The sequence below is a fragment of the Dromaius novaehollandiae genome, chromosome 2 (assembly GCF_036370855.1).
Source record: "Dromaius novaehollandiae isolate bDroNov1 chromosome 2, bDroNov1.hap1, whole genome shotgun sequence".
NCBI classification, from domain to species: Eukaryota; Metazoa; Chordata; class Aves; order Casuariiformes; family Dromaiidae; genus Dromaius; species Dromaius novaehollandiae.
The window spans coordinates 46,418,969-46,442,123 of NC_088099.1; the positions used below are offsets into that span (position 1 = coordinate 46,418,969).

The 23,155-nt window shown below is 36.9% G+C and overlaps 1 protein-coding gene across 6 annotated transcripts in view; it reads left to right on the forward strand.

Moving 5' to 3' along the window:
• ICA1 (islet cell autoantigen 1) overlaps positions 1-23,155 on the forward strand; it is a 75,561-nt gene that overhangs the window by 16,782 nt on the left and 35,624 nt on the right. For all 6 annotated transcript variants that reach the window (XM_064506367.1, XM_064506371.1, XM_064506369.1 and 3 more), the window contains exons 4-6: positions 1,792-1,864; positions 3,570-3,693; positions 5,943-6,141. In XM_064506367.1, coding sequence (XP_064362437.1) covers positions 1,792-1,864; positions 3,570-3,693; positions 5,943-6,141 — 396 coding nt within the window. The remainder of the gene's footprint in view (positions 1-1,791; positions 1,865-3,569; positions 3,694-5,942; positions 6,142-23,155) is intronic.

Here is a 23,155-nt window from a genome sequence, read left to right on the forward strand (position 1 = left end):
ATTTTGTCACACAAAAAACCATGTCCTTCAGATTGTATGTATTTTGAGCCTAACATGTCTTTTATCTCTTTTCAGGTTTTTGTGGCAATTTTTTCTTTTTTTTTTGGGGGGGGGGGGGGGAGGTGGTGGTGTAATTCTGATTTACCATCTTTTGTGCATCTGTCAGTTTAAAACATTATTTTCTTAAAAATAAAATTGTAATCTATGCTATATACAAATAAAATTCTTTTATAAAATACCACTATGCAAAGAAAGATCAAGGTACATAGTGCAGTCTGCTCTCTGAAGCTTGTGTGCAGATTAGTGTTTTTCAACGCGTTGTCCAAAGGCAGCTTCTGAAAATTCGTAAAAAGGTAACCAAAAAAAAGAACCGTACTGTTTGATAAATCCAGTCCTACTGTCAATATCCCCAACCCCACTGGAAAAAAACATAAGGCTCTACAGATTGAAAAGCTTGAAAATCTTTGACCCAAAGCAAAAGATAGAAAATGGGCTTCCAAAGTACAATAACCAAGATAGCGTCTAGCTAAGTTTTATCGGTATCATTTTGTTACATAAGGGTATATGTTTTACATTACTGTTTTTCTTGCAGTCGTAGAAGGTTGGTAGAGGTCAAACTCTTCTCAGTTTTATAAATGTTTTAGCTGAAATCCAAGTAGTTGTTTGACAATAAAAAAAATCTTGTGGTCTGGCTATGATAGTGATAACTTGCAACATGATGATTCCAGCTGTGTGGTCTTTATGATTGGGTATAAGTCACACATGTTGATGTAAAACAAGTTGGAGGAACAGAAACAATATTTTATAAGCATATCCTTGAGTTCCTGCCATGCTGTTTGTATTGCAGATTCATCAGTAAAGATGCTTTGTTAGCCCAGGTGGGATTGAAAAAAGGGAAATGTGTGTTTACCAGCTAGAAAAAGACAGATACTTTCACTTAGACAACTTCTTCACTGCAAGTCATGCTCTCAGTTTAAAAGACAAGGCCCATGTAAATGTACAGGAAGTCAAGCAGATGCAAAGGATGACAGGTTCTGTGCCAGCGGTCCATTTTGCTTATGTTTGTGTATTGCTTGATATAGTGGAGTTTAGGTTCAAGTTACGGATAGGCGATTTTAGAGAAATTGCTATGAGTGTCTCTGCCTGTCTCTCTATCTGTCTCTAGAAACAATCTCCAAAGTTGGTCAAGACTGTTCATTTTCTCTACTTCCTTTGAAAACAACTGCTTTATAAATTTGGTCAGAGAACTTCAGGGTAGAGTTGTGCCAGTAACAAGTCTAGTTAAAATCAGTAACTTTCCATGTTGACATACCTATTTGCAAGTTTGCGACACTCTACTTTGTGGCATTAAAAATCTACTGCTATTTAATGCATTTCAGTGAAATTCTTGATAGACATTTTGATAGCTTTTTGTTCTGGTGGGGTTGTTTTGAAACAGTTTTGTAAATGTCTTCATATATATCCAAAGATATCAATAAAAAAAGAAAAAAAAGTAATTTGATTAACTATCAGCTGTTTTGAATAAATGTTTCTGTCTTTATTTACCTTTTGTAGGTTTTGATTGTTCTGTCTGTAGTTTCAGTGAACGCTTTGATTGAAAGAAAAGCACAATTGATAAGGAAAAGACTTTTTTCCAAGCTGGAAAGACTACTCATTGTTCAAGAAGGAAATAGTGGTCCCTAATAATTTTAACAAAAAATTAAGACAAGCTCTTTCTTGTATTTTAATATTCAGTGTTTCTCACGTACACTTACAGGGTTTTTTTGTGCCTATATTCTGTTTCAATTTTAGCTGTTCCATTCAATTCAGAGAACATGTATGGAGTTGCTGAAGGCAATTGAACTGTATCAAAAGAGGATTTGTTGTAAGTATAATCAACTACAGTAGCTAAGAGAAGGTCTATAATACGGAATCATCTAACTAGCGAAAAAATAAAAGTGAAATGGGAAACTGCTACTGTTTTATCCTAGTTAAACTTAAAGATAGCCTTTGTTGCAAACAGTTTTAAAGGCAAACTTGCTTATATGCTTAAAGGTCTCCTAGTTCTTAAATTTTGTGTTTGATATTATTATGCAGTGATAGGCAAAAAGAATTATGGAAAATGGTTTGCTTTTTAAGGGTTTTTTTTTCATTACTTGCTTGGCCTGTCTAAATTCACAAGTGCTTTGTCTTAGAATTTCTAACTGTCGTTTTCCATCAGGCCTGACTATGAAGAATATAAGGCTCATTACTAGTTTGGCAATTAAGTAATCCACACTATTACAATGAATTTGATAAATGGCTGTAACAAGTGGACAGTCATTAGTGAGAAACAGAAATCTAATTTAGGAAGTTTCAAACAGGATGTTTTATGAAACGAACTCCAGAGGTCTTTTCCAATCAGTACTTTTGAATTCTGGGCTGCTGTGATTTCTGGCCTGGAAAAGAGAATCGGCTTTGCTGGAGACATGTTTTAATTTTATTTTCTTTTGTTGAATGTCATACATACTTTCTCTATTCTTCTTCTGCAAAGAAGCAAGTTGCAGATAATGTTTCAGAGTATTGAGGTAAAATTAAGATACAATATAGTCCTGTGTATTGAGTGCAACAAGTGTTTCACACTAGTAGGTGATATCTCTTATACAAAGATGTACATGCAACATGTTCTACCAGAATATGCTATGGATCTTCATTAGATTTGACTGTCAAAACTTAGAAAAATGACAAGGGTACTTCAAAAGATCTTTTATAATAGAGACTTTTCTCCCTATTGAGAGAGGGAAGAAATGGATACGATAAGAGACAGACAATTTGGAAGAATAATATATGAGGCCATAGTGAAATATTTCTGTGAGGATGCAAGATCTTGATGAGCCAGTTTGGAAGTATCCAACATCTCAGTGTATAAACACTTTTATTTTTCATCCTGTCTTGTTTAAAAAGCACTTGGTTATAAGTAGAAATATTTCAGATATTTCAAGTAGAAATTCAAAAACAGTGTTTGAAGTGTATAAATATTAGAATTGTATAATGATCTTGCAAAGTAACGTAAAAATAAATGGTGTTTAACATGAAAAGTTAGATTCTTCATATCAAAAAAATCACTTCTGTAGCTGAGTGTGAAAAAAGGGAGAGGAAAAGAAATAAGCAAGTGAATGAGCTTTAGGCAGCTTAACTCAGAATTAGTTTCAGTGAAAGTATGCTAACTTAGATCAGCTGAGGTAGTCCGGGTGCTACACAAAGAATAAAAAAAAGAAAACTAAAAATACTCTAATCAGGCCACCATTTGGCCCGTTATGTAATCAAACCAAGCTTATTCTTTTATTCAACAAAGAAATAGCATGTTTCTCCTGTTGCCTTTCAGCACAGACATAACTTTGTGATTCTTATTACAGTACAGCAAACCTATCAACAGATGTCTCAAGTGAGTCTGATCCTCTGTTTCATAAATGCAGGAATTCCATGAAATTATTTATTTTTGCTGTGCTGCTTGGATTTGGAGTTACTTATCCTATTTGGTGTTAGGCCAGTGTTAAACCGTATGAGACCTGTTAAATCACATGTTTGACCACTCATTTATTTTTCATTAGTTCTATCTCAGGAAGAAAATGAATTGGGGAAATTTCTTCGATCACAGGGTTCTCAGGATAAAACAAGAGCAGGAAAAATGATGCAAGCCACAGGAAAGGCCCTCTGCTTTTCTTCTCAGCAAAGGTATATATTTCATCATTACCATCTGATTACAAAGTACAGGAGATAATGGTGGTTGATTCTCTGTTGCTGTGTTTCATATTGCTATTCTAAGTGTATGAGGAACCAACTGATACAAAAGTTACTGTTGGCCAAAACTGCTGAAGTATTGGCAATACTATTGGCTTGCTCTGTGCAGTTTTGCCTGATCCTGCTTTTAGGCACATGGCCCTGCTATGCTATGCCCTGCAGTTCCCGCATGCACACTTGTGCAGCGCTGGAATTGCTGAGCTGCACAAGTGCTATCTGTGTGGCCGTTCTAGCAGTGGGTCTGTAAAGAAACTGATGTCAGCTCCCTATTTTCTGCTTGGTGACCTCACTCTGCAGAGAAAGGCTAGAGCAGGTCTGGATCCTGGGAGGCCAGGGAAATGGGTAAGAGAAAGCCGCCTTCTGGGCTATGGAGTGTTGTATCCCAAGTGGACAGGGGAGAAGGAAGGAGTCTCAGTGCCATATTTTTGCTTTACCTTACACCAAGAAGTCCCCCAGAAAAAGAGCCTAGATTCCCACTGAGCTCAAGTGGTTTGGGTAGGAGCAACTCAGTAAAAGGTAAGAGATAAGGAATGGAGAGGGATATGCATGCCCATAAACACTTGCTTTTGCCCAGAGCCATTGAGATCTCACTGAACCTGTGTTCGAAGAGTTTAAAAGTAGTGGTACTTGATGGTATTATGAGTATTATGATGCTTTTTTTTTTTCCTAGTATTGGTACTATGAACGTCTGAAATTCTTTATCATTCACAAGGGAAAATACTATTCCATCACATGAGAAGTTATGAATCAAATTCTGTGCTCTTGCAGGATTTTTCAGTGCTCTTAATTATTGCTGTGAAATGTTCCAGCTTTAGCTTAACAGTGCAGCTGTTTGGCTCAAAATAAAATGTCACACACTGAGCACTGAGCATTTCATGTTTATCTTGGGCTGGAGTTTGGTCATTAGCACACCCAGTAACAGCCATGAGTGGGATCTTTGAAACACATGTAAGGCACCTTTGAGCAAAAGCCTTAACGATTTGCCTCTTAAAAAGCTTAACTGTTTATAGAAATCCCACCGTAAGACATGTCCACGTAAACTGAATTTTCCTTTGAATGACTGTAAGTGCTTGTAGAATGTAGGAAAAAAATGTGTATTACACCCAAAAAAGCCATAATAAAAAGCTCACATTTAAATATCTTGATGCAATTTTTTTTTCCAGGCATCTTTTGAAATAAACTCAGGTAAAAAGAAAACCAGTCATTTGGCTTTCCCCTCTTCTTTTTCCTTCCATGTCTTTGAGCCATCCTCATCTTAGACTTAGGGCTACTCTTATTTGTGTTGTCTGCTAATAGGTAACTCAGTAGCTGGAGGTCAAGAAGACTTAATTTGCTGGCTATTTGGAGCTGAAATTAAAAATTCTATTATGCCTCAGATGTCCTGAAGTAGCAAATTAAACTAACTTTACACCAGTGTTGCGCTGGCTGAAACCATCCCAGTGAGGTGGCTGCTGGCTGCAAACAGTAAAGCAAAAGCAGCAGAAGGAAACATAGCAAAAGTGGAAGTAATCCTGTCTTGTTCTGAGAGCCCATTAGAAGCTGAAGTGATGGTGCAGGGAAGACAACAGTGTCCCCTACTGCTTCTCCAAAGTGCAGTGTCTGGAACAAACACTTAAGAAAATGCCTAAAACCTTCCAAAAGATAAATGTCTTTCTAAAGAATTGTTTAGATTCCTTAAAAAAAAATCAGATAATTATCTACTGGACAGATGACTTCTAAATTTACATGTATGTTTGAAGATTAAAAGGCTAATGGAAGTGCTTTTTTTGAGGCTTAAAATGACAATCCTGATGCATCTGTGGTATGTATCCAGTAATAAATTCTTAGGTGTATTTTTAGAGTTGTTAAGTGAAACTTGCGAAAAGGAGTTTTAGTAGCATACATATAAGCAGTTTAGCTAACTACAATACATATACACATAAGGTTCCTTTTTCACTCAAAATCACTACTAAAATATGAAGGTTGCATACACAATATGCCTGCAAAATTAACGTGTTTGTATGTGCCCCCAATGAAGTTGTAGGACTGTCTGAAAATATACTCACAATGCAGTGAATTCTTTTGCCTGTGTGTGCTGCTGTTTTTGCTCGCAAGCAAAGTGGCAGTAGTTATGTTATTTGTCTGCCTTAGTGGGTTTTTTTTTTTTTTTTAACTTCCTGTCATTCCTTCATGCCTTCCCCTAGATTAGCACTGCGTACTCCTTTGAGTAGATTATATCAGGAAGTGGAGACTTTCAGATACAGGGCCATCTCGGACACATGGCTGACAGTAAACCGAATGGAGCAGTATCGGACTGAATACAGAGGAGCACTACTTTGGATGAAAGATGTGTCTCAGGAGCTGGATCCAGATCTTTTTAAGCAGATGGAAAAGTTCAGGAAGGTATGAAGTTTCCCATAGTTTGCTAGAAAGGATGCCTGATGAATGACAATGGAGCGTGACTTTGATTCTTCTGAGGAAGATGTAATTCAGCAGCACTAAGAGTGCTATTTATCATAACTAATCTTTTCCATGTGAGAGAACTCCGGTTAATCTGATATGGAATCCAGTATCCTTCACGGAAGAGGGGGCTGTAAGGAAAGATATGGTAGGAAGAAATAGCATTTTTCAGTAGCTGATTCAACTTCAATTTACATTTTTATGATTTAAATAATACATATTTTTAAAGAAGGTTATCTCATTTTAAATACTTATCTGTGGTGACTGAATGACTAATGGAAGAAGATATATCTGCTGTCAGTAGGGGAAGAGAAAATTGATTTGTAACTAAAAAGTAAGTCCACACAGAATAACAAAAGTCTTCTGCTAAATCTCTGGATGGAGTTAAAGGTCAGCGTTTTTTAAATTGGCTACTAGGCTTTCTGGAGGAGTTGTGGAGTTGGAATTTGCTTTAACATCCTTCTGCCTTTCTGCATGACTCTTGAGCAACTAGTAACACTAAAACTGTTAAGAATGCACTCTCTATAAATCATGTTCATTCAGTGTTCAAGTCAAGTTTGCTACACTCCTCCCCTCCCAAAGGGCTTGCAAAAATCACAAGCCATAGTAGTCTGCAGATTTGCTACCAGGTGTGATTATAGAAGCTGTTTGGAGTGATCCTGTCCCAGTTGGTTCAGGAATCCTGAGGAGGCCTTCTCATTTGTTAGTGCAGCTCCGTAGCTGATTTTGTCAAAGACTGTAACGTTTGCAGTTTGCTGTTTATAAATCTTGACTACTGTGAGGAGTTAGGATCGTAAGTATAACACGGTGGTTTGTGCTTTGAGTAAATGCAGTAAGAATTTTTACAGAAGCTGTGTGATAACCTAAAGCAGAAACCTAATAACCAGAAGTTGTGTTAAAGTGTGCGCATGCATATGCATGTGTGTGTGGCCTTAAAACAGGTAATGTACAAAAGAGAACCCCATTTCATTGGTGGCCTAAGCAGTCGTCTTTCTGTGACGGAAAGTATTTGGAGATGAAAGATACTTAAACTGTGATTTTAAAAACTTGAGTAAACCATCCTGGTTGGGAAGAACTGACATGTATCTAGACTGTGCTATTATTTGTAAACTGAAACTCTGACAATAGCAATTAAGAAAGGGGTGGAACAGATAAAACTCAGCTAGTCATCTAATCTTTATTTAATGCTTCAATACAGGATATTCATATACAACTCATGGCACCAGACTTGTATTTTATTATGCCTTGTGGGAAATGTTTATAATGGCAAGTTCTTGCAGGTAAAATAATTGGTATGGTCTTGGCCTCAGCCAATTGCTTATGTGTAATGTTTGATTTATTAGAAAAACACTTAAAAAAAAAAATGGAATGTTTGAACGAATAAAGCAGCACTGGTAATGGTCTTACAAAACTGATTTATAGCTTTCTTGCAAAACAAATGCTATGGAAGATATAAATTATATAAATGGCAAAGTAATTAAAATAATGTATGTTTTGTATTGTGAGTTGCCGTAGTTAAAAAGTTACTTATGAAATTTCTGCCGTCTCAGGCTGCTGTGCTTCAAGGTCAGCAAAAAGAAGACTTTTCAAAAGCTCTCACAATACTTTTAGCAGTATTTAGGAGAATTTTGCCTTTTTTATCATGTAAACATTTTAAAATATTTCTGATCTGAAGTAAGTTATGTTCTGAGGTGAAGAAGCAGTGAACAAGTTAGATGCAAGTGGATTGTAAAATTGTGTAGTGTTGCCTCAAATAGCTTTAAAAAAAGCCATAGAGGGAGAAGGTCTTTGAACCTTTTCTTTCCTTTGACTAGTTGTCAACTGAAAACCTTTTAGATCCATTGTAATGCAAAGGACAAAAAAGCTGTATATTTTGTAGCCAACAAAGTAAAGAAACGGTCTTGGTATCAGCTTTCCAACATATCCCATCTGTACAACAGGTATGTCAAACTAGTCTGAAGGTATTAACAGTTGCAGAAAATGAATTCTTTTGTTTTCATTTTGGAAAAACTTTACAAAAATAAAACCCTAAAGAATAACGTATTTGGATATATGTTGCCAAACAAGACACAGTAGCTAGTTTTTAGTCCTTTATGAATGTGGTAGACAGACCTAACTAGTGGTGGATACTGCATTTCTAAATAATTAAAGGAGATGAGTTATTTTTGTTGTCTTTTTGTTCTGTTCTTGCTTGCAGATCTTAATTGTGCCATAGTGTGGCAGTGTTATGCTAGGGATTCAAGGAGTCGTGCTAGTTTTGTTTTGAGAAAGATACCATAATTACAGATGTTGAGTTTTTGCTTCTAAAACATGCCATCACCAAAGAAGTAGTGTTTGATCTGGAGCTGCATATCTAGTCATACACCAACAAGCATTTAGTGCAGCTAAAAGAAAGCCTGACAGAGCACTTAGGGGAAAACTGTTCTCTTCAGACTTCTGATTGTAAAAATCTTAAGTATTTACCTTACTTTACTAGACTTTTTTTAATTTTCAAGTAAACAGTTCTGTTTTACAGATCTTTAATGCAACTTGTGCATTAGCAGTATTTATATCGCTTAGTTATAGGAATGTTTTTCAAGTGTGTAGCCTTTTATAATCCTAAATACATCATTATATATACAGATACAGAACTCGCTTTTGGAGACCAAAGTTAAATCAATCCAGATGGATTTTTCATACCTTCCCTCAAAGTAGCTCAGACTAAAAGATCAATAGTTGAGTCAGTATTTTCAGAGCTGATAAAAGCTGAGTTAAAACATAGGCATTTTTGTAGTTCTTTCAAAACAATGAGGTACTTCAGACAATTTTCTACTGCTGCTTTCAAGGCATCAGTGTAAATATGTTAGGTCTAACAGTGTTGCCACTTTGAAATTGGTACAGTGTTTTGCAGCAATAATCTGCAGAACAACCTTTTTACATTGTTTTTTTGAAGATATTCATAAAATTGTAGTTACTTGAGTCAAACCAAGGAAGCAGGTAAAGTATTTGCTTTTCCCCGTGCAGTTCCATACTTAAGTACTTCTACTTCCCCTTCCCCCTCCATAAATGGATTATATGGATGCTTCAGTGCAGCTCTAGAGTAGTGGTCTTCTATCCTAAGTTCAGAGTTTGAAGTGCTGCTTGAGAGAATCTAAGCAGTGCCTTGGCAATGCTGTGATATTTTAAAGAATTTGAGTGAGTAAATACCTTTTTTCTCCCCAAATTCTTCACTACTGATCATGTTTTTAAGGCTCTTAAATCCGGGCTGTTTTATCTGCTGGTGACTGTACACTCTAGCACAAGCTCTGCTGTGGTGTCATAGAAATACAGACCAAATAGTACAACTGCTGATGGCCCCTGCCATGTGCTTCCCACGGTTCTGAAGAACAGGTAAGTTTTTCCATGGTTTTCTAGAAAGAGACATGCCAGCGTGCTATGCCGCCTGCTAACATCCTCCCATGAGTACCGACAGGAACACAGAAGAGGCTCTGCTCTTCAATTTTACTTAATTAAGATGTCTCTGATGCTTTTACAGTGCAGTGTAGACATTCTCATTCAACTTGGATGTTAGAGTTTCTCCCATAACTTAATTTTTCCAGCTCATTTTTTGCCTTTTATGCTGACCTTTAGGCTAACTGTAAGAAAAATTACATTTATTGCATTGCAGGATGTATATCGTGCTACACTTACAGAACAAATTAATCCTCTCTGTATTTGTTTTTTGCTTCCATCTTCCTGCCACTCCTCTGCTTCCCCTTCTGAGGTTTGAACTCTTGCAGTTCAACCAGAACTGCAACCCAGAGTTGCCATACTGGGATCTCTCAGTCAAGCTGAGCTGCAGTGGTATACTGCGAGCTGGGTATGTGGATGGTTGGGCTCAGTTTCTCCCTGTTGTCCAGTCCTTTCTGCTTTCCTAGAACCAATATCCAGGTGCTCTGCTTCTGTCCAAACCAAACAAAATTCAAATGGGCAGAAGAACAGATTGAAGCTGTATAAGGGTAAAGAAATAATGCATGGGCTAGGTTTGCAGGAAAGCTTTATAACTTCCATGAGATTCATTGGAATGCAGAGCAAGTCCTGCATCTCTGTGGCATTCAGATGGTTCAGAGTTTGTAAAACACCATATGTGTTAGATGGGATACAGTCTGGAAGAAGGCTGGTTCTTGACAGAATGCATTTGCAGTGGGGAACAGGTGGCATGGTTTGTTGTGGGCCTCCTTGTCTCAGAAGGTTAGAAAGGCCCAACTCCACAGTGCAGAAGCCTGAATTACTTTAGTGTTGTTGAAGAAGTGGAATAGAGCTTACTATGGAAGAGAAGCATTAAAATATTCCCAGTTCCCCCCAAAGATTCTAAACAGTTATAGGACCCTTAATATCTAGCTGTTGCTTTGCATGCAGTTTTGAGAAGCTTAGAGGCTTGCCATTGAGCTGTCTGGGAGCAGTTTATCTCAGCTTTTCCTAGTTGTAGTACTTTTTGTACTTGAAATTAATGCTCTTAAAGGACATTTTAAAGATAAGTCTGGCAAGAGAAAGGAAAAAGCAGTGGAAAAAAAGAAAGATCAACAAGAAGCGTTCATAACTATGTAACAGAGCTGAAACTTGTTTTTATAAATGTACTAGTTTGGGGAGTAGCTGATTTATGCGAGTTCTCTGTTAAATGTCTTTTAAGAAAAAGTTAGTGCTTGTGTGGACAGTTGGGCAATAATGGGGTGCTAAATAAATCAGTTGATTAAAAGGTCAGAAGGGAAACCTTGAAGTATAGGTATTTAATATGAAGATCTTAGCAAGTGTGGATAAGTTACACCTGCCACAGTCTTACAGAGAAGGCTTAGGAGGCCATGTTCCCCTCCTGCCTCTCTTGCCTATTAGTACTGCCTGGTATGAGTGCGCTTTGTCTCATGTGATGATGGAGAAGCAGTACCATGTTATACTATCGCCTGCTACTCTCCTTCCACCCACCTATCCACTAGCATCACAGCTGCAAACAGCCCTGCCAACCTGAAGGCACTGTTGAAATATGCCGGTGGATTTTTTAAATTGTTGTTGAATTTGAAAACTCATGGGTATCTGAGGAAATGCAAAAAGACTAGAGAGGGAGAAAAAACAAATACGATACTGATTTTTGAAATAAGAACAGGCATGGCAGTCACCATCCTTTTAAACCTAATTTCAGTTCCTGGTAAAATGAAAAAATAAGTAAGCATTTACAGGTTAACAAAATGAAGAGTAGTAAACAACATCGGTTTATAAATAACATCACAGAAGAGCATTTTTTTTATTAATTTATTAAGTTAGTGGAAAAAATGCACTAAATGTATTAAATCTGGATTGTACAAAACTGTTTGTTGCAGTTCCTTATGAAAAATTACTGGAAAAATGAATTTATATTGGCTAGAATAATAAGTGCTTTCAGAAATTTAGAAAACTGGCTGCAGGACTCTAAACAAAGTTTCAGAGAATCACAGAAAATAAGGATGGAAAATACCTTCAAGATCAACTAAACTGTTTTTGTGCCAAGACAAAATTGTGCATTTGTAATATATTTTCCAAGTGTTTTGGTACATGTAATAAATGGAATTCAGTTGAGAATGACACTCTTAGAAGTTTTGTGGAGATTGGTGTTGTCCTAGTTTTATTAAAAAGTTCAACTAAAAAAAAGTACTAATGCTAATTACATCTGCAGATGTTATAGAGAAGGAAAGTTTTTTGGTTTTCCAAGCAATAAAGTATACCAACACCTTAAAAATGTCTGGGGCCTTTGCAGTCACAGTGGTGTAATCAATACACTTTCAGCTGCCATAGTTACAAATACCACTGTAAGTGATTCATGTGTACAGCCAGCTATGTTATTCACTGGTTACCAGCTTTGGTTTTAAAAAAAATGTTGTAGACATCAGTCATCTCCATTTCTCCTTAGGTAATACTTTCACATTAACTGTCAAAGTTAAGTTCATCTGGAAAATTTAAAGCGCCTTTGCCTTTAGGTGACAAATACATAGGTCTTTGCATGTGTGAGAGCAGCCTAAGACAGGAAGATAGTCGTTGCTCTCTGGGGACATCAGAAAGACCTATGAGTAGCATTAGTAGACCACACATTTGATATGAACTTTTTGTGGCACTATAATCTGAAAAATAATGCTGGCTTTCATAATACCTGTCAGCAGTGTGAGATGGCAAAATCTATCACTTTCCATCCAATCTGTCACAGTCCATCTTTATCACTCTTGGTTCAGAATTTTCCCTTGAAACAAAAACGACGACGACAACAAAAAGAAAACCCAATCTGTTTGCTGATTTGGATTGCTGCTTCTCATTAGATTAATAGCTAAGATTCCAGAAGACCCAATAATATTTGCTGCAAGTAGCTGTACTCTGAAATTAGTAAGACAGTATCTCTCTATACTCAGAGACCCACATCCTCATGTAGCAATGTGACAGTAGAGATAAAAGGTTATTGTTATAATATGATGATGATAAGCAACATTTACATCTATCACTTGTTGTGACAGGCCTGTGCTGCCAAGAGTATGTTGGGTTTCATTCTGATAGGGAATAGCTCTAAGAACATCATTTCTTTTTAAAACATCATTGTTTTTTAACCTGAAAATGTATGATTCTGGAGGTGTTAAATCTGTGAGTCTATATATAAGAATAATTTACCTGGAAACCATGGTATTGAAAAACAATAATAAGTGTTCTTTGTAAGAAATCATTGGGTTTTTTGCTTTGTCATTATTGTCTCTCTTTGTAAAGGCAGATGGAGTTTCAGTGCTGAGAATATTGCCTCTGTGCAGTTTCTGCTGTAATGTTTTTTCCAGGTTCTCCAAAGTCAAATTCAGTAACATTAAGTGAAGAAACCAAAGAATTCAAGATAGTTTACATACAAAATGCTAGAGCATTTTAAGATAGAATTATAAAAAATAGGCCTTCTTTGACAACATGACCTCAAGCAGAAATGTTCTCCAGGATATAAGCATTTTATAGTCGTATAACTTTGAATTACCATTTTAAGTAGTTTGTAAAAGTCAATGTAGACAGTAACATAAAATCAATAGTTTTCTGAAGCCATTTCATGTATATTAAATATCACTGATGATTGCTACTGTGTTAAAAGCAAAGTAACAATGTGTGATAGAGATGCCCTTTTGAAAGCATAATAAAAGGATGCTACTTAAAAATAGAATCAAGCTTCATGGAGCAGATTACATCATCTTAGGATGTACTGCTTGTAGAATATACTTGCTTCCAGAGATTGTTGCTTGCCCTTGAGAGATCCTCATCATCTCTTCAATTCTTTTTAAGAAAGAATACTCTGAAATGATATCCAGCAAAAATGACTGTAAAATAGAATAGAACTAAGTGCTGGGCTACAGATACAATATAGTTTTGAATGACCTTTTTTCTCCTAACCTAGCTGAAATGCAAAAAAGGTGGACTAGTTTGAATTGTTTTGCAATTCCAGAGTTAGGTTTATCTCAAGAAGAGGCAAACACATAATTTTAAAAATTGCTTATCACCTAATTAATAGAACTTGTCCTGTTTCACCAGGTTACAGCAAATAATCCAAAAATATGTAACTGATTTAAATGAATAGTAGTGCTAATAATTATTTCATCAAATTTGGACTTGGTAGCCCTAGTATTAAAAAGGCACTCTCATATATGTTGTGACAGACTTTAGGTTCCAGCAATTTTTGAGGTCTAATTATAGAAATACATAACCATTAAATGTAATCTTTAGATTTAAAAAATGATTCAACCAAACACTGTTTTCACTTAATTATTCTACTGTATTCAGATCTTAAAATCCGAAAGAAATGGTGATTGCCTAATCAGTTTCCAGTGCTCACATGGAGACTCTGATTCTGCAAACTGGCCTGTGAGGGCAAGGCCCCTAAACCATGTGTATCATTTTGTGAATTCAGAGCCTAAATGAAGTGTAAAAATGTAAACAAAATAAGTTGTGAAAGGACAAATGAGATTTGGAAAATTCCCTCGGCCTTAAAAATCTGAAAAGGCTAGGAGGATAGCTAAAGAAATATTTTTAAAAAATAAATGAAATACAGATGTGACCAAACCAAGAGAATTCTGCAGGAGAGAAGAATAAACAGGAAGGGGAATACAGCTGTTGGGGAAAACATTGTTTACACAAGAGAACCAAGCTTTTCTATGGTCGCCACTGCCCAGGAATTCTTTCTTAGTCTTTTCTAAAATGCCTGGGCACATTCATAATGTAGTCCATCTGCTTTTACTTCACAAGACCTTTGCTGTTCAGTTATATACTACATAGGATTTGAATAATTATGAAGGTACTATATTTGTTTTTTCTTTTTCACCTAATAAAACCAAATTAAGGATACAACTAAAAAAAAAAAGTACCATTTCGTCAAGAAGAAATATGTGAGCTAACACACCATTTTATCTGTTTTAGAGATATTCTACCTGAACCCTGTTTAGGTTTCAAATGTCTTGTTGTTTTTTCTATGATAGCACAATGTGAAGTCTGAGGAGCACTACAGAAAGATTTTATATATTACATAAAAAAAAATCTTTCTGAATTTTAGTCTGGAAATATATATAAAATTAAATTATTTTGAGGGAAATAGAGATGTACTTATTGATTCATTAAACACTAACCAGAAAACCCAGATTAGCCCTAATGTATTTATTTTTAATAAATACAGGTGTGTTTATCACTGTCAAACTGGAGTAATAACGGTCCACAGGATTATGTACAACATACATTGTGTTACCAGTGAGTCTTGATTATTAGTGGAGATGATTTCATATTCTGTGCAGAAAGAGGTTAAAAAGAGTATAAAAACCTAAAACTCAAATACAGAAGTTCTATTCGTGCATTAGTACTGTGAACAAGGTGACTTTGTGCTTGGGAGACTTGGAGTACCCAGGGACTAAATGTTTAAGGCAACTTGGTCATCCTGGTCATCCTCCTTCAAATAGCTTCCTTGGAGTGAATGTGCCGCACTAATGCTGCTAGGATTTGCAGCATCTCTGGCAATGGCCTTCCTCAGCACTTCCTACATCAACCCCTCTCAAGCATACAGCCATTCTTCCCACTTGCAAAGAGAATCTTGCAGGCCAGCTTACTGTTCTCCGGTGCTTTCGATGGGGAAAATCTTACTGCACCTGAACTGGAGTTGTTCACATCACTTTACCTAATTCCAGCTTGTTCCTTCCCTCATCCCCCTGTCCAAAAGGACCCCAGAGTCACATAACAAGCTCACCTCTGCCCTGAAGAATGTAATTTGGATGCAAAGAGGTGAAAAACTAAAATGTCGTTTTCTAACTATGAGGGCATTGTAACTAAAGGATTCGATATCTCCAAAATCTCTTCAGTAGATGAGCTAGAAACTGAACTGTGTAATTAATAGATGAGTAAAATCATGGGCATAGCAGAGATTAGTGTTGTGGTATGTTGCACTTTTCTCTATGTGGTCCCTTCAGCTGGTCTTTCAGTGTTCAAATAGTACTAATTACCTGTCTCTTTTTGTGCTGTGGGGGCTAACCACCTAATTGCCTTCCCCTTGCCAACAACCCCCTAGTGTGCCAACCATCCTTTGCTCTCAAATTGTCTGACATGATTAACACACTAAAAAACTTTGATAAACTCGGAGCAATTCTCAGCTAGCTCACTTAACACCAAGTGCAAGTTTAGAGCTGAAGAAAATCTTGCATACTTAAAAGTTTATTTCTTTGCTTTTCCTATCTATTTTTGTTGGCCTGCTTCTTGCTACAAGTCTTTGTGCATACATGAATGATTACAGCCATTTTTGGCATCTCCTACACTTCATCATATTAATAAAATATGGCTCTTTTGATTTCAATCTATATCAAGTTATATACATCTGTGCAAAGAACTGTAGGATTTTTATCAACTCCCTCATAGTCATTGGAAGTGATGTTCTGAGTTACCAGAACCAAACACCTAAAGAGGGTGTATGTTCCTGCACAAAAACGTGCACCCGTCTGCAGTTTAGAATAGCATGGGTCGAAGCATGCTGTTGTGGTAATTGCTCACAATTGCAGACAGACAGACGTGTGCTCACTATGAGAACTACATTCAGGGCTCCTAATAAAAATCTATCTCAAAACTTTGAGCAAGGGTATAGATGAATGTTGTCTTATTATTTGCAATTTCTTCTCCTGGTCAAGAGAATAGAAGAATCATTGTTAATTATTTTGTTTGTATATCATTGTTTCAAGGTCTGCATTAGTGTCAATTTTTTTTCTTTCAGACTAGTATAGCACACATCCTGAGTTTGAGTAATACTGAAACTTGTTACCAACAGAAAGTTGAGGCATGTATCAAGGCTTCTTAAAGTAAAAAGAGCTGACCTTCTGTTAACAAAGTTAGAAGCTATTTAATTGTTGCCTTCCCTTCATTTAAATTGTTATTTCATAATTGTTTCTTTTCAAAATAATTTGCATATTGATCAGAGCTGTAAAAATGCATAAAATTACTATGAGAAGCCTTTCCTTTGTAATTGCTTGAGGAAGTTATGTTCTATATTGGCTGATGATCAAAGAATATTCAGAAGGTATAAGCTTTGAGGGGTAAAGCTGATTTTATACACAGTTTGTTCCTGTAAAGACCTATCTTGGTCTGGGAATTATTCCTGTCACAGGTTTGACAAGGGCTTGGCCTGGTAGAGTGAGATACTTGAGTGAGGTTGATTTTGCCAAATAAATTAAAACAAAGTCCATCTTCCCTATGCAACAAACAAAAAGACGTCAAGGAAGGATGTGGGTGTACAAAATTGTAGCAGGCCAAGAATTACAATAATGCAAAAGTTAAAGGCCGTCTACCAGTCACGTCAAAGTGGGTATGTTCTGCCCAGTTAAGGCTGTGCATGTAGGTTTGGCTGCCTTGTGTAGTTGCCCTGGGTGTGTGCCCGTCTTGTAGCCTATCCACAGTGCTGCTTTTCTTTTTTCTTTTTTGTTTTACAAAGCCTTTTTGTGCCACAATTACCAGATCACCAGGGCAAGTTGTGTTCTCCCACTGTGAATGAGTTGCAAGGAGACACTGCTAGTGGTTCTAGCTCTCAGCTGAATCAGATATCTGACTGTGGGGCTGCTCCTTTGATCCAGTTCAAAGCCAGGAGAAAATACAACCCATTTTCCTGGGGAGATGTGTGTCTATATGGATATGCTACTCTTCTGAAAAGGGGGGGCCTAAATGTAGTTTAATTGGTGCAAAATTCTGTGTAAATATTTGCTCTGTTTTAAGAATAGCATATATGAGTTTAGCTTAAAAATGTATTTTTCCCAGATTAAATTCAACAACCCTTAATTTGAAATAAGTCATATGTAAACAAGCTTAGCATCTGTTTAATTCACAATCTTTTTTAAAACAGTTTAGTTAAGCTGTAGAAGGCTAACATACCTCCTTTTCTGCAACAAAGGGCCTGAAGGTTTTTAAATCTTATAAGGTGGTGTGACTCAGTAACCTTTTTTGCTTTGCCTGATTTCTAGTGTGTGATTGTGCTGTGATCTTATTTTTAATTAATTAATATGCTATGATTTTAATTTCAATAATAACCTGCAGCTTCTTTTTGACAAACTGAAGAATGCTACTGCTGTTGCTTCTAGCTCCTTAAATTTAACAAAATTTCCTTTATTTTGTAGTAAATAGTGGTTACAGTTATAAAAAACACCAAAATCTCAGATTTGAGTGTTGTTTGCATCCTATATTTGATAGAATTCTTTTTTTAAAAAATTTTTTTAAGGTGGCATGTTGCATTATTTATGTATTTTACAGTGTATGTTTCATTACAGTGAACTGGTTTGCTAATAGAGCGACTGGATTCATATTCTAGAATTGTGCTGTGCTGCTCTGTTTGTGAAAGCTGTTAGGCTTAAAGCTCACAGATTTTGCTGTCTGTTCTTTGGCTGGTTGAACTTGCTGGATTGTGCTCAGAAATGTAACTTTGATCAGGGCTGCATCCAGCTGCTGCATAAATGGAAAGGATTCTGCAGAGGCTGCTCTCCCCAAATGACACGTTGTGTCTGCCTACGCTGGGCCACGCTAGAGGGGCAGAAATCGGGGAGAAGGAATATGTCTCCTTAATTCCTGACCAAAAAATTTGAGTTTTTCTGTACTATTGGGCTGTATCTTTTAGTCTTTTTTTTTTTCTTCCTGTGAAGGGACTAGATTATTTTTTAATAATGGAGGAGAAATTATATTCATATTGCCGCAAGGCAGTTGTTCAGAAAGTTGGTATTTAGCACAGAGAACACTGTTACTTGGGACAGACAGTTTAAACATCTCTGAGAAATTTGATTTGGCTTTAACAAAATTTTGCTGCTACGTCGTTTGCAAGATGCACTTGAATCCAGATCTCAGCACTACTTCCGTAGCAGGGAGGAAAAGATGTCAAATTCAAGTTGAACTATTAAACAGACAAGGAGAAGAACTCGTTCTGTTGAGATGCCTTCAATTAGCATGTCATGTTGATTGAATAACAGGAAGGCTTTGGCATCTGAATTTAGAGTACCTGTGGATGGACCTGGTCTCATTAAAATGTCAAACCCAGCAATAGAGCTATTCTAGCAATATTTATTTTTAGCAGACTTCTATTTCCCACCCCTTCTTTATTTTTAAGAAAGTAATTTAGCTATATACATTTTTCCAGAGGATTCACATAGACAATAACATGGTTCAGTGTACCACTCCCTTCTTGAATATCATGAGTAAAAATTTCACTCAGCAGATAACCCTCTAGGACTTGAACAGGAAGAGGAGGGCTGCCTGCATGCTTGGGCAATGGACACTAGAAGCTAAGCTAGGCCTGTCCGGGTGGATTCTGTAGGTTTTGGCAATCTGTTTTCAAACTTCAAACCTCAAGTCTTAGTACACAAAATAGACCTCTGCCCGGGAGGGTTCAAAATGTTGTGAAAGTAGAATACCGAGGTCTGGGATTCTCTCTGCACTGCAGTTATGATTTATAGAAGTGTTGTAGCATCTGAAAATTGTGCACACACACCCCTCCCTGTGAACAAATTTGTGTGAATGAACAACTTGCATGCTCTCATACAGTTACAGTGTATGGAGGCATTTCTACATGCTTTCTATTACTTAGGCATGTTCTGGCATAGGCAATGCTTGAATACACCCTGGCAATTGAAAATAAACCTTCTTAAAAGTTATAAAATTCTATAATTCAACTTGGTTTTGAATGTTGATAATGGAAAGTCTGCTATTACACAGGTATTACAGCAGTAAAAAAGAAATTTCTAGCTTTTTGAAAAAGCTTATTTACTGTGTCTGTGCTGCCTTACATCGCAGAACAGCTTTCAACAGCACCATGAGAAGACACAGAGCCAGTCTGTGTCCAGCACTGCACCTTACTAACAAACCCTCCTTGACCTGGGAACGTACCATAGGGTTACCCTATTCTTAAGGGTGAATATGGTAGGTCAAATAAAAGTCCATCTAATCCATCACCTGTCTTCGCTGGTGAGCAGTGGTAGATACGCAGGGAGTTGCATAGGGCAAATATATGGTGAGATTTTCTTGCAATATTCTGAGCAGTGGAGGCATCATAACACTTGGGGGGTTCTTTTTTCCATAAAATTGTCCAGTTGCTTTTTGAACCAATGTAAATTCTGGCCCTCACAACAGGTCACTGTGTGATCAGAGAGTGTCCCTGCTAACGCGGATGTTATGTGAGTATCCACTGTCTCTTTGCGCTGAGTTCAAACTGCTAGTTCTGTATGATGCCCTCTAGTTCTTGTGTTGGACAGCATATGGTCTTTTCCAATTTTTACATGCGTGTTCTGATGGACTTCTGTCATACTCCTCAGTCATCTGTTTTCCAGGCTGAACAATCCTAATCTATCATTCTTTTTACAAAAGCTGTTTTACATCTGTGATCATATAATTTGTGCTCTCCTGCCTTTTTCTTCTTCCAGAGTAATACAGCTTTTTCCCCTCAATGCTAAGCCTGAGCTGATGTGCTCTTGCAGATCTAAGCTGGCTATGGCAGGAGGAAAGATGTATATAGAAAAAAAATCTTCATGCCACTGTATAATTTTCATGGCATCACCTGCATAATGTGTGAGGAGGTTCTAGTTTTTCCCCATCTCTAGGCAGACACAAGAGAGTTGGAAAAGGTACAGAGTGAAACAGCAAGAGTCAACACAGGGCCAGGAAGGAAGTTAGGAGGTGGAAAAGGGAACAAAGAAAAAGGAGTAAGATACATGTGTATGTGTTTGCATAAAGGAGAAAGGGAGAGCTACTTGGCAGGATTCAGTTTCTGTGATAGCCATCACTGATTATATCAAGAAGATGGTACAAGCTCCTTTGCTTTTGAAGAAAAGGAAGAATATTCAAGCCAGCCATAATCTTACATCCTCACAGGGGTCAGAAAATTGCTCACATCTGCTGACTGTCAGTGGTTATGAAGTAAGCAGTAATGACCACAACTTAGTCATTACTGCCAGGCTGAAGTTACATGGCATGTGAGCCAACAGACTCAAGGCAATAAAATTTTTACAAGCTGAATACTGAAAAACTTAAGAGGGAAGTTTGACATAAATGTAACACAAAGAGCAAGTTTCATATCCCACTGAATAAAATCCACCAAGAAGTGATGGTACATTTCCATGACCTGGCTGTTTTATAAATATGATATTTAAAAAAAATCCACTCTTGGGATTTAAAAATAGCAGTAACTATCTGAGAATGTACTTAGTAACATCTTTTGTTATCTTGAACTTTTATATTACTGTTAAGGGGAAAAAAATAAAGCAATGCTCACTGAGCACTTTGCTTTTTAATGTAACTTTGTCTTCACCCCAGGTAGCCTAGCGCAAGACAAAACATTGACAGCTGGCTAGGTGACATGGATTTGAAAACGGGAAGGAAAAGGGTTGCATCTGACTAAGAATACTGAGAGGTTAAGGGCAGGGTTATAAATTGGGTCAAAGTTTTATAGGCAGGTAAAAAGAAAAGCTCTTCAGTCAAAAAAGAGAACAGAGAATGGAAGTAGTGCCTTGTCTGGGTTATATTTGTATCCCCAGCACAATGGCAGAATGTCCAGTGATTGGAGATTTTAACAACAGGACAGCATGTTTGGAGTTCTGGATTTAGGAGAAATTGATCTGTCCTTTATATTCAGTTCTTTTCTCCTCTCAGGGGGGCAGATTGCTGATTGCAGCTCTGCATGCTGTATATGCAAGGTTTCTGCAATAGTTTTTGTCAAGGCTTTCTGTAAAGAAGTATCTTAGCTGTCCGCCAGTGGCGGGAGTCTCTAGGGAACTGATACAGTCTGTGTCAGTATAAATAGCAATCCACATTTCTAGTTTCAAAACTGGAAAGCATAGAAGAGGGAAAGAGGTAATTTGAGGACGATGGGAAATAAGATGAGATGTTTCTAGGTCAATCTATCATATTTATCAAAGAGAAGATGGAGAGTTGACTTGGCCATGGTATGAGAGTTGCTGCAGAGAGAGAAAATACCAGTTACTGAAAGGCTCTCTGGTCTGCTCATCAGAAGTCTATGAAGTCGTTGCTTGGAAGCTCATGTTAGATGAATTCAAATAGAAAAAAGGTGCACATTTAAATAGTTGAGGTTATCATTAGCAATGAGGGAAGTTGGTTGTTTTATGGACATCACTCTGCTTAGGATTCATCACCCTTAACTTCAGACATCAGTGGTTGTAGATGTCTGCACTTAATCTAGTCAGCAAAGACTCCCTTTATAGTCAGTGGAGAGAAACAGGCACTTTTATGGGGAGATGAATCAAACTGCAAAGTCGATTGTTTATGTTCGTCAGATCTGCATCAACTAAAAGTGATCTCAGGGTAACTGTAGATGTCAACATCCAAGCTAGGCAGATGGGGTCTACCTGTGAGGTCTTTCTGGAAGTCATTATAGGAGTAATGTTTTACAATGTAAATTTAATGATCTGTTCTGGCCTTAAACTCTCTGTCCAAGTACATGGCCTCTACCTAGGAAGACATTTCTAGGAAACCTGCAGAGATCCCCAAAGCTGGATCAGGTATGAATGACCAAAGGGATAGGAATTCTGTTATGTATGAGGAAAAAATTCTGGCAAAAATTGAGCCAAAATAGTGAGTGCAGTTTTGAAGACAACTTTGGGCCCTGCAGTTTATCAGGACTTGTATTGAAAATCTCAGAATCACAGAAAATAGTAGCTCCTTTTTGGTGCTTCCTGGATTTTGAAAGTTTATTACCCACAAATATCTGGATGTTTTAAATGAAGTGCTTTTAATGTACCAGAAAAGGTAAATGAAGTATAAGCACGTTTTACTTGAAATAATATCATAGAATTGCAATATTCCTTAGAAGTACTGGGATTAGTAAAAGTAATGACAAATCTGAGGTATTTTAAAAACTGTAAAAACTTATTCCAACACAAGTATGTTAGACTTTCCTTATTATATGATTACTTTGTTTTCCAGGTATAGAGGGTATTTAAAGTTGTAATTACTAATGCGTTTAAAGTACCGAACATTATCATCCAACATTAAGAGCTTTTCAGGTTGTTCTGTTCCATTCTGGGAGATGACACTCTGCTGATTAAAAAAATAAAATAAAATCTATGGGTATATAGTTTAGGTTCTGAGTGATGTAACTTTGCAAAGAAAAGTTCCTTATATATAGCTTCCTAAAAAGCTCCTGAAAATTCTTCTTTTCAAATTATAATTTATTCAGTGCCATGAGGCAGTGTGGTATGTTACAAGCAGGAGAAAGAGCTGCCAGAATATGATCAGTTTCTTGATTAAAAAAAAGTAACTAAACAAACAGTTATTCTATAGCATAGTGTGCAGTGTAGAGTAGAGACGCAGATGGTCCAGAACACAAAAAGCCTTCTTTTATTTCTGTTAATTTCTTGGACCTTAGAAACTGCATTGCATTATCAGCTGCATGCTGCACACTATTTCAGAGCTACTTGCTTTATCAAAGCTACCATGTGTCAGTGTAAAGTGTCCA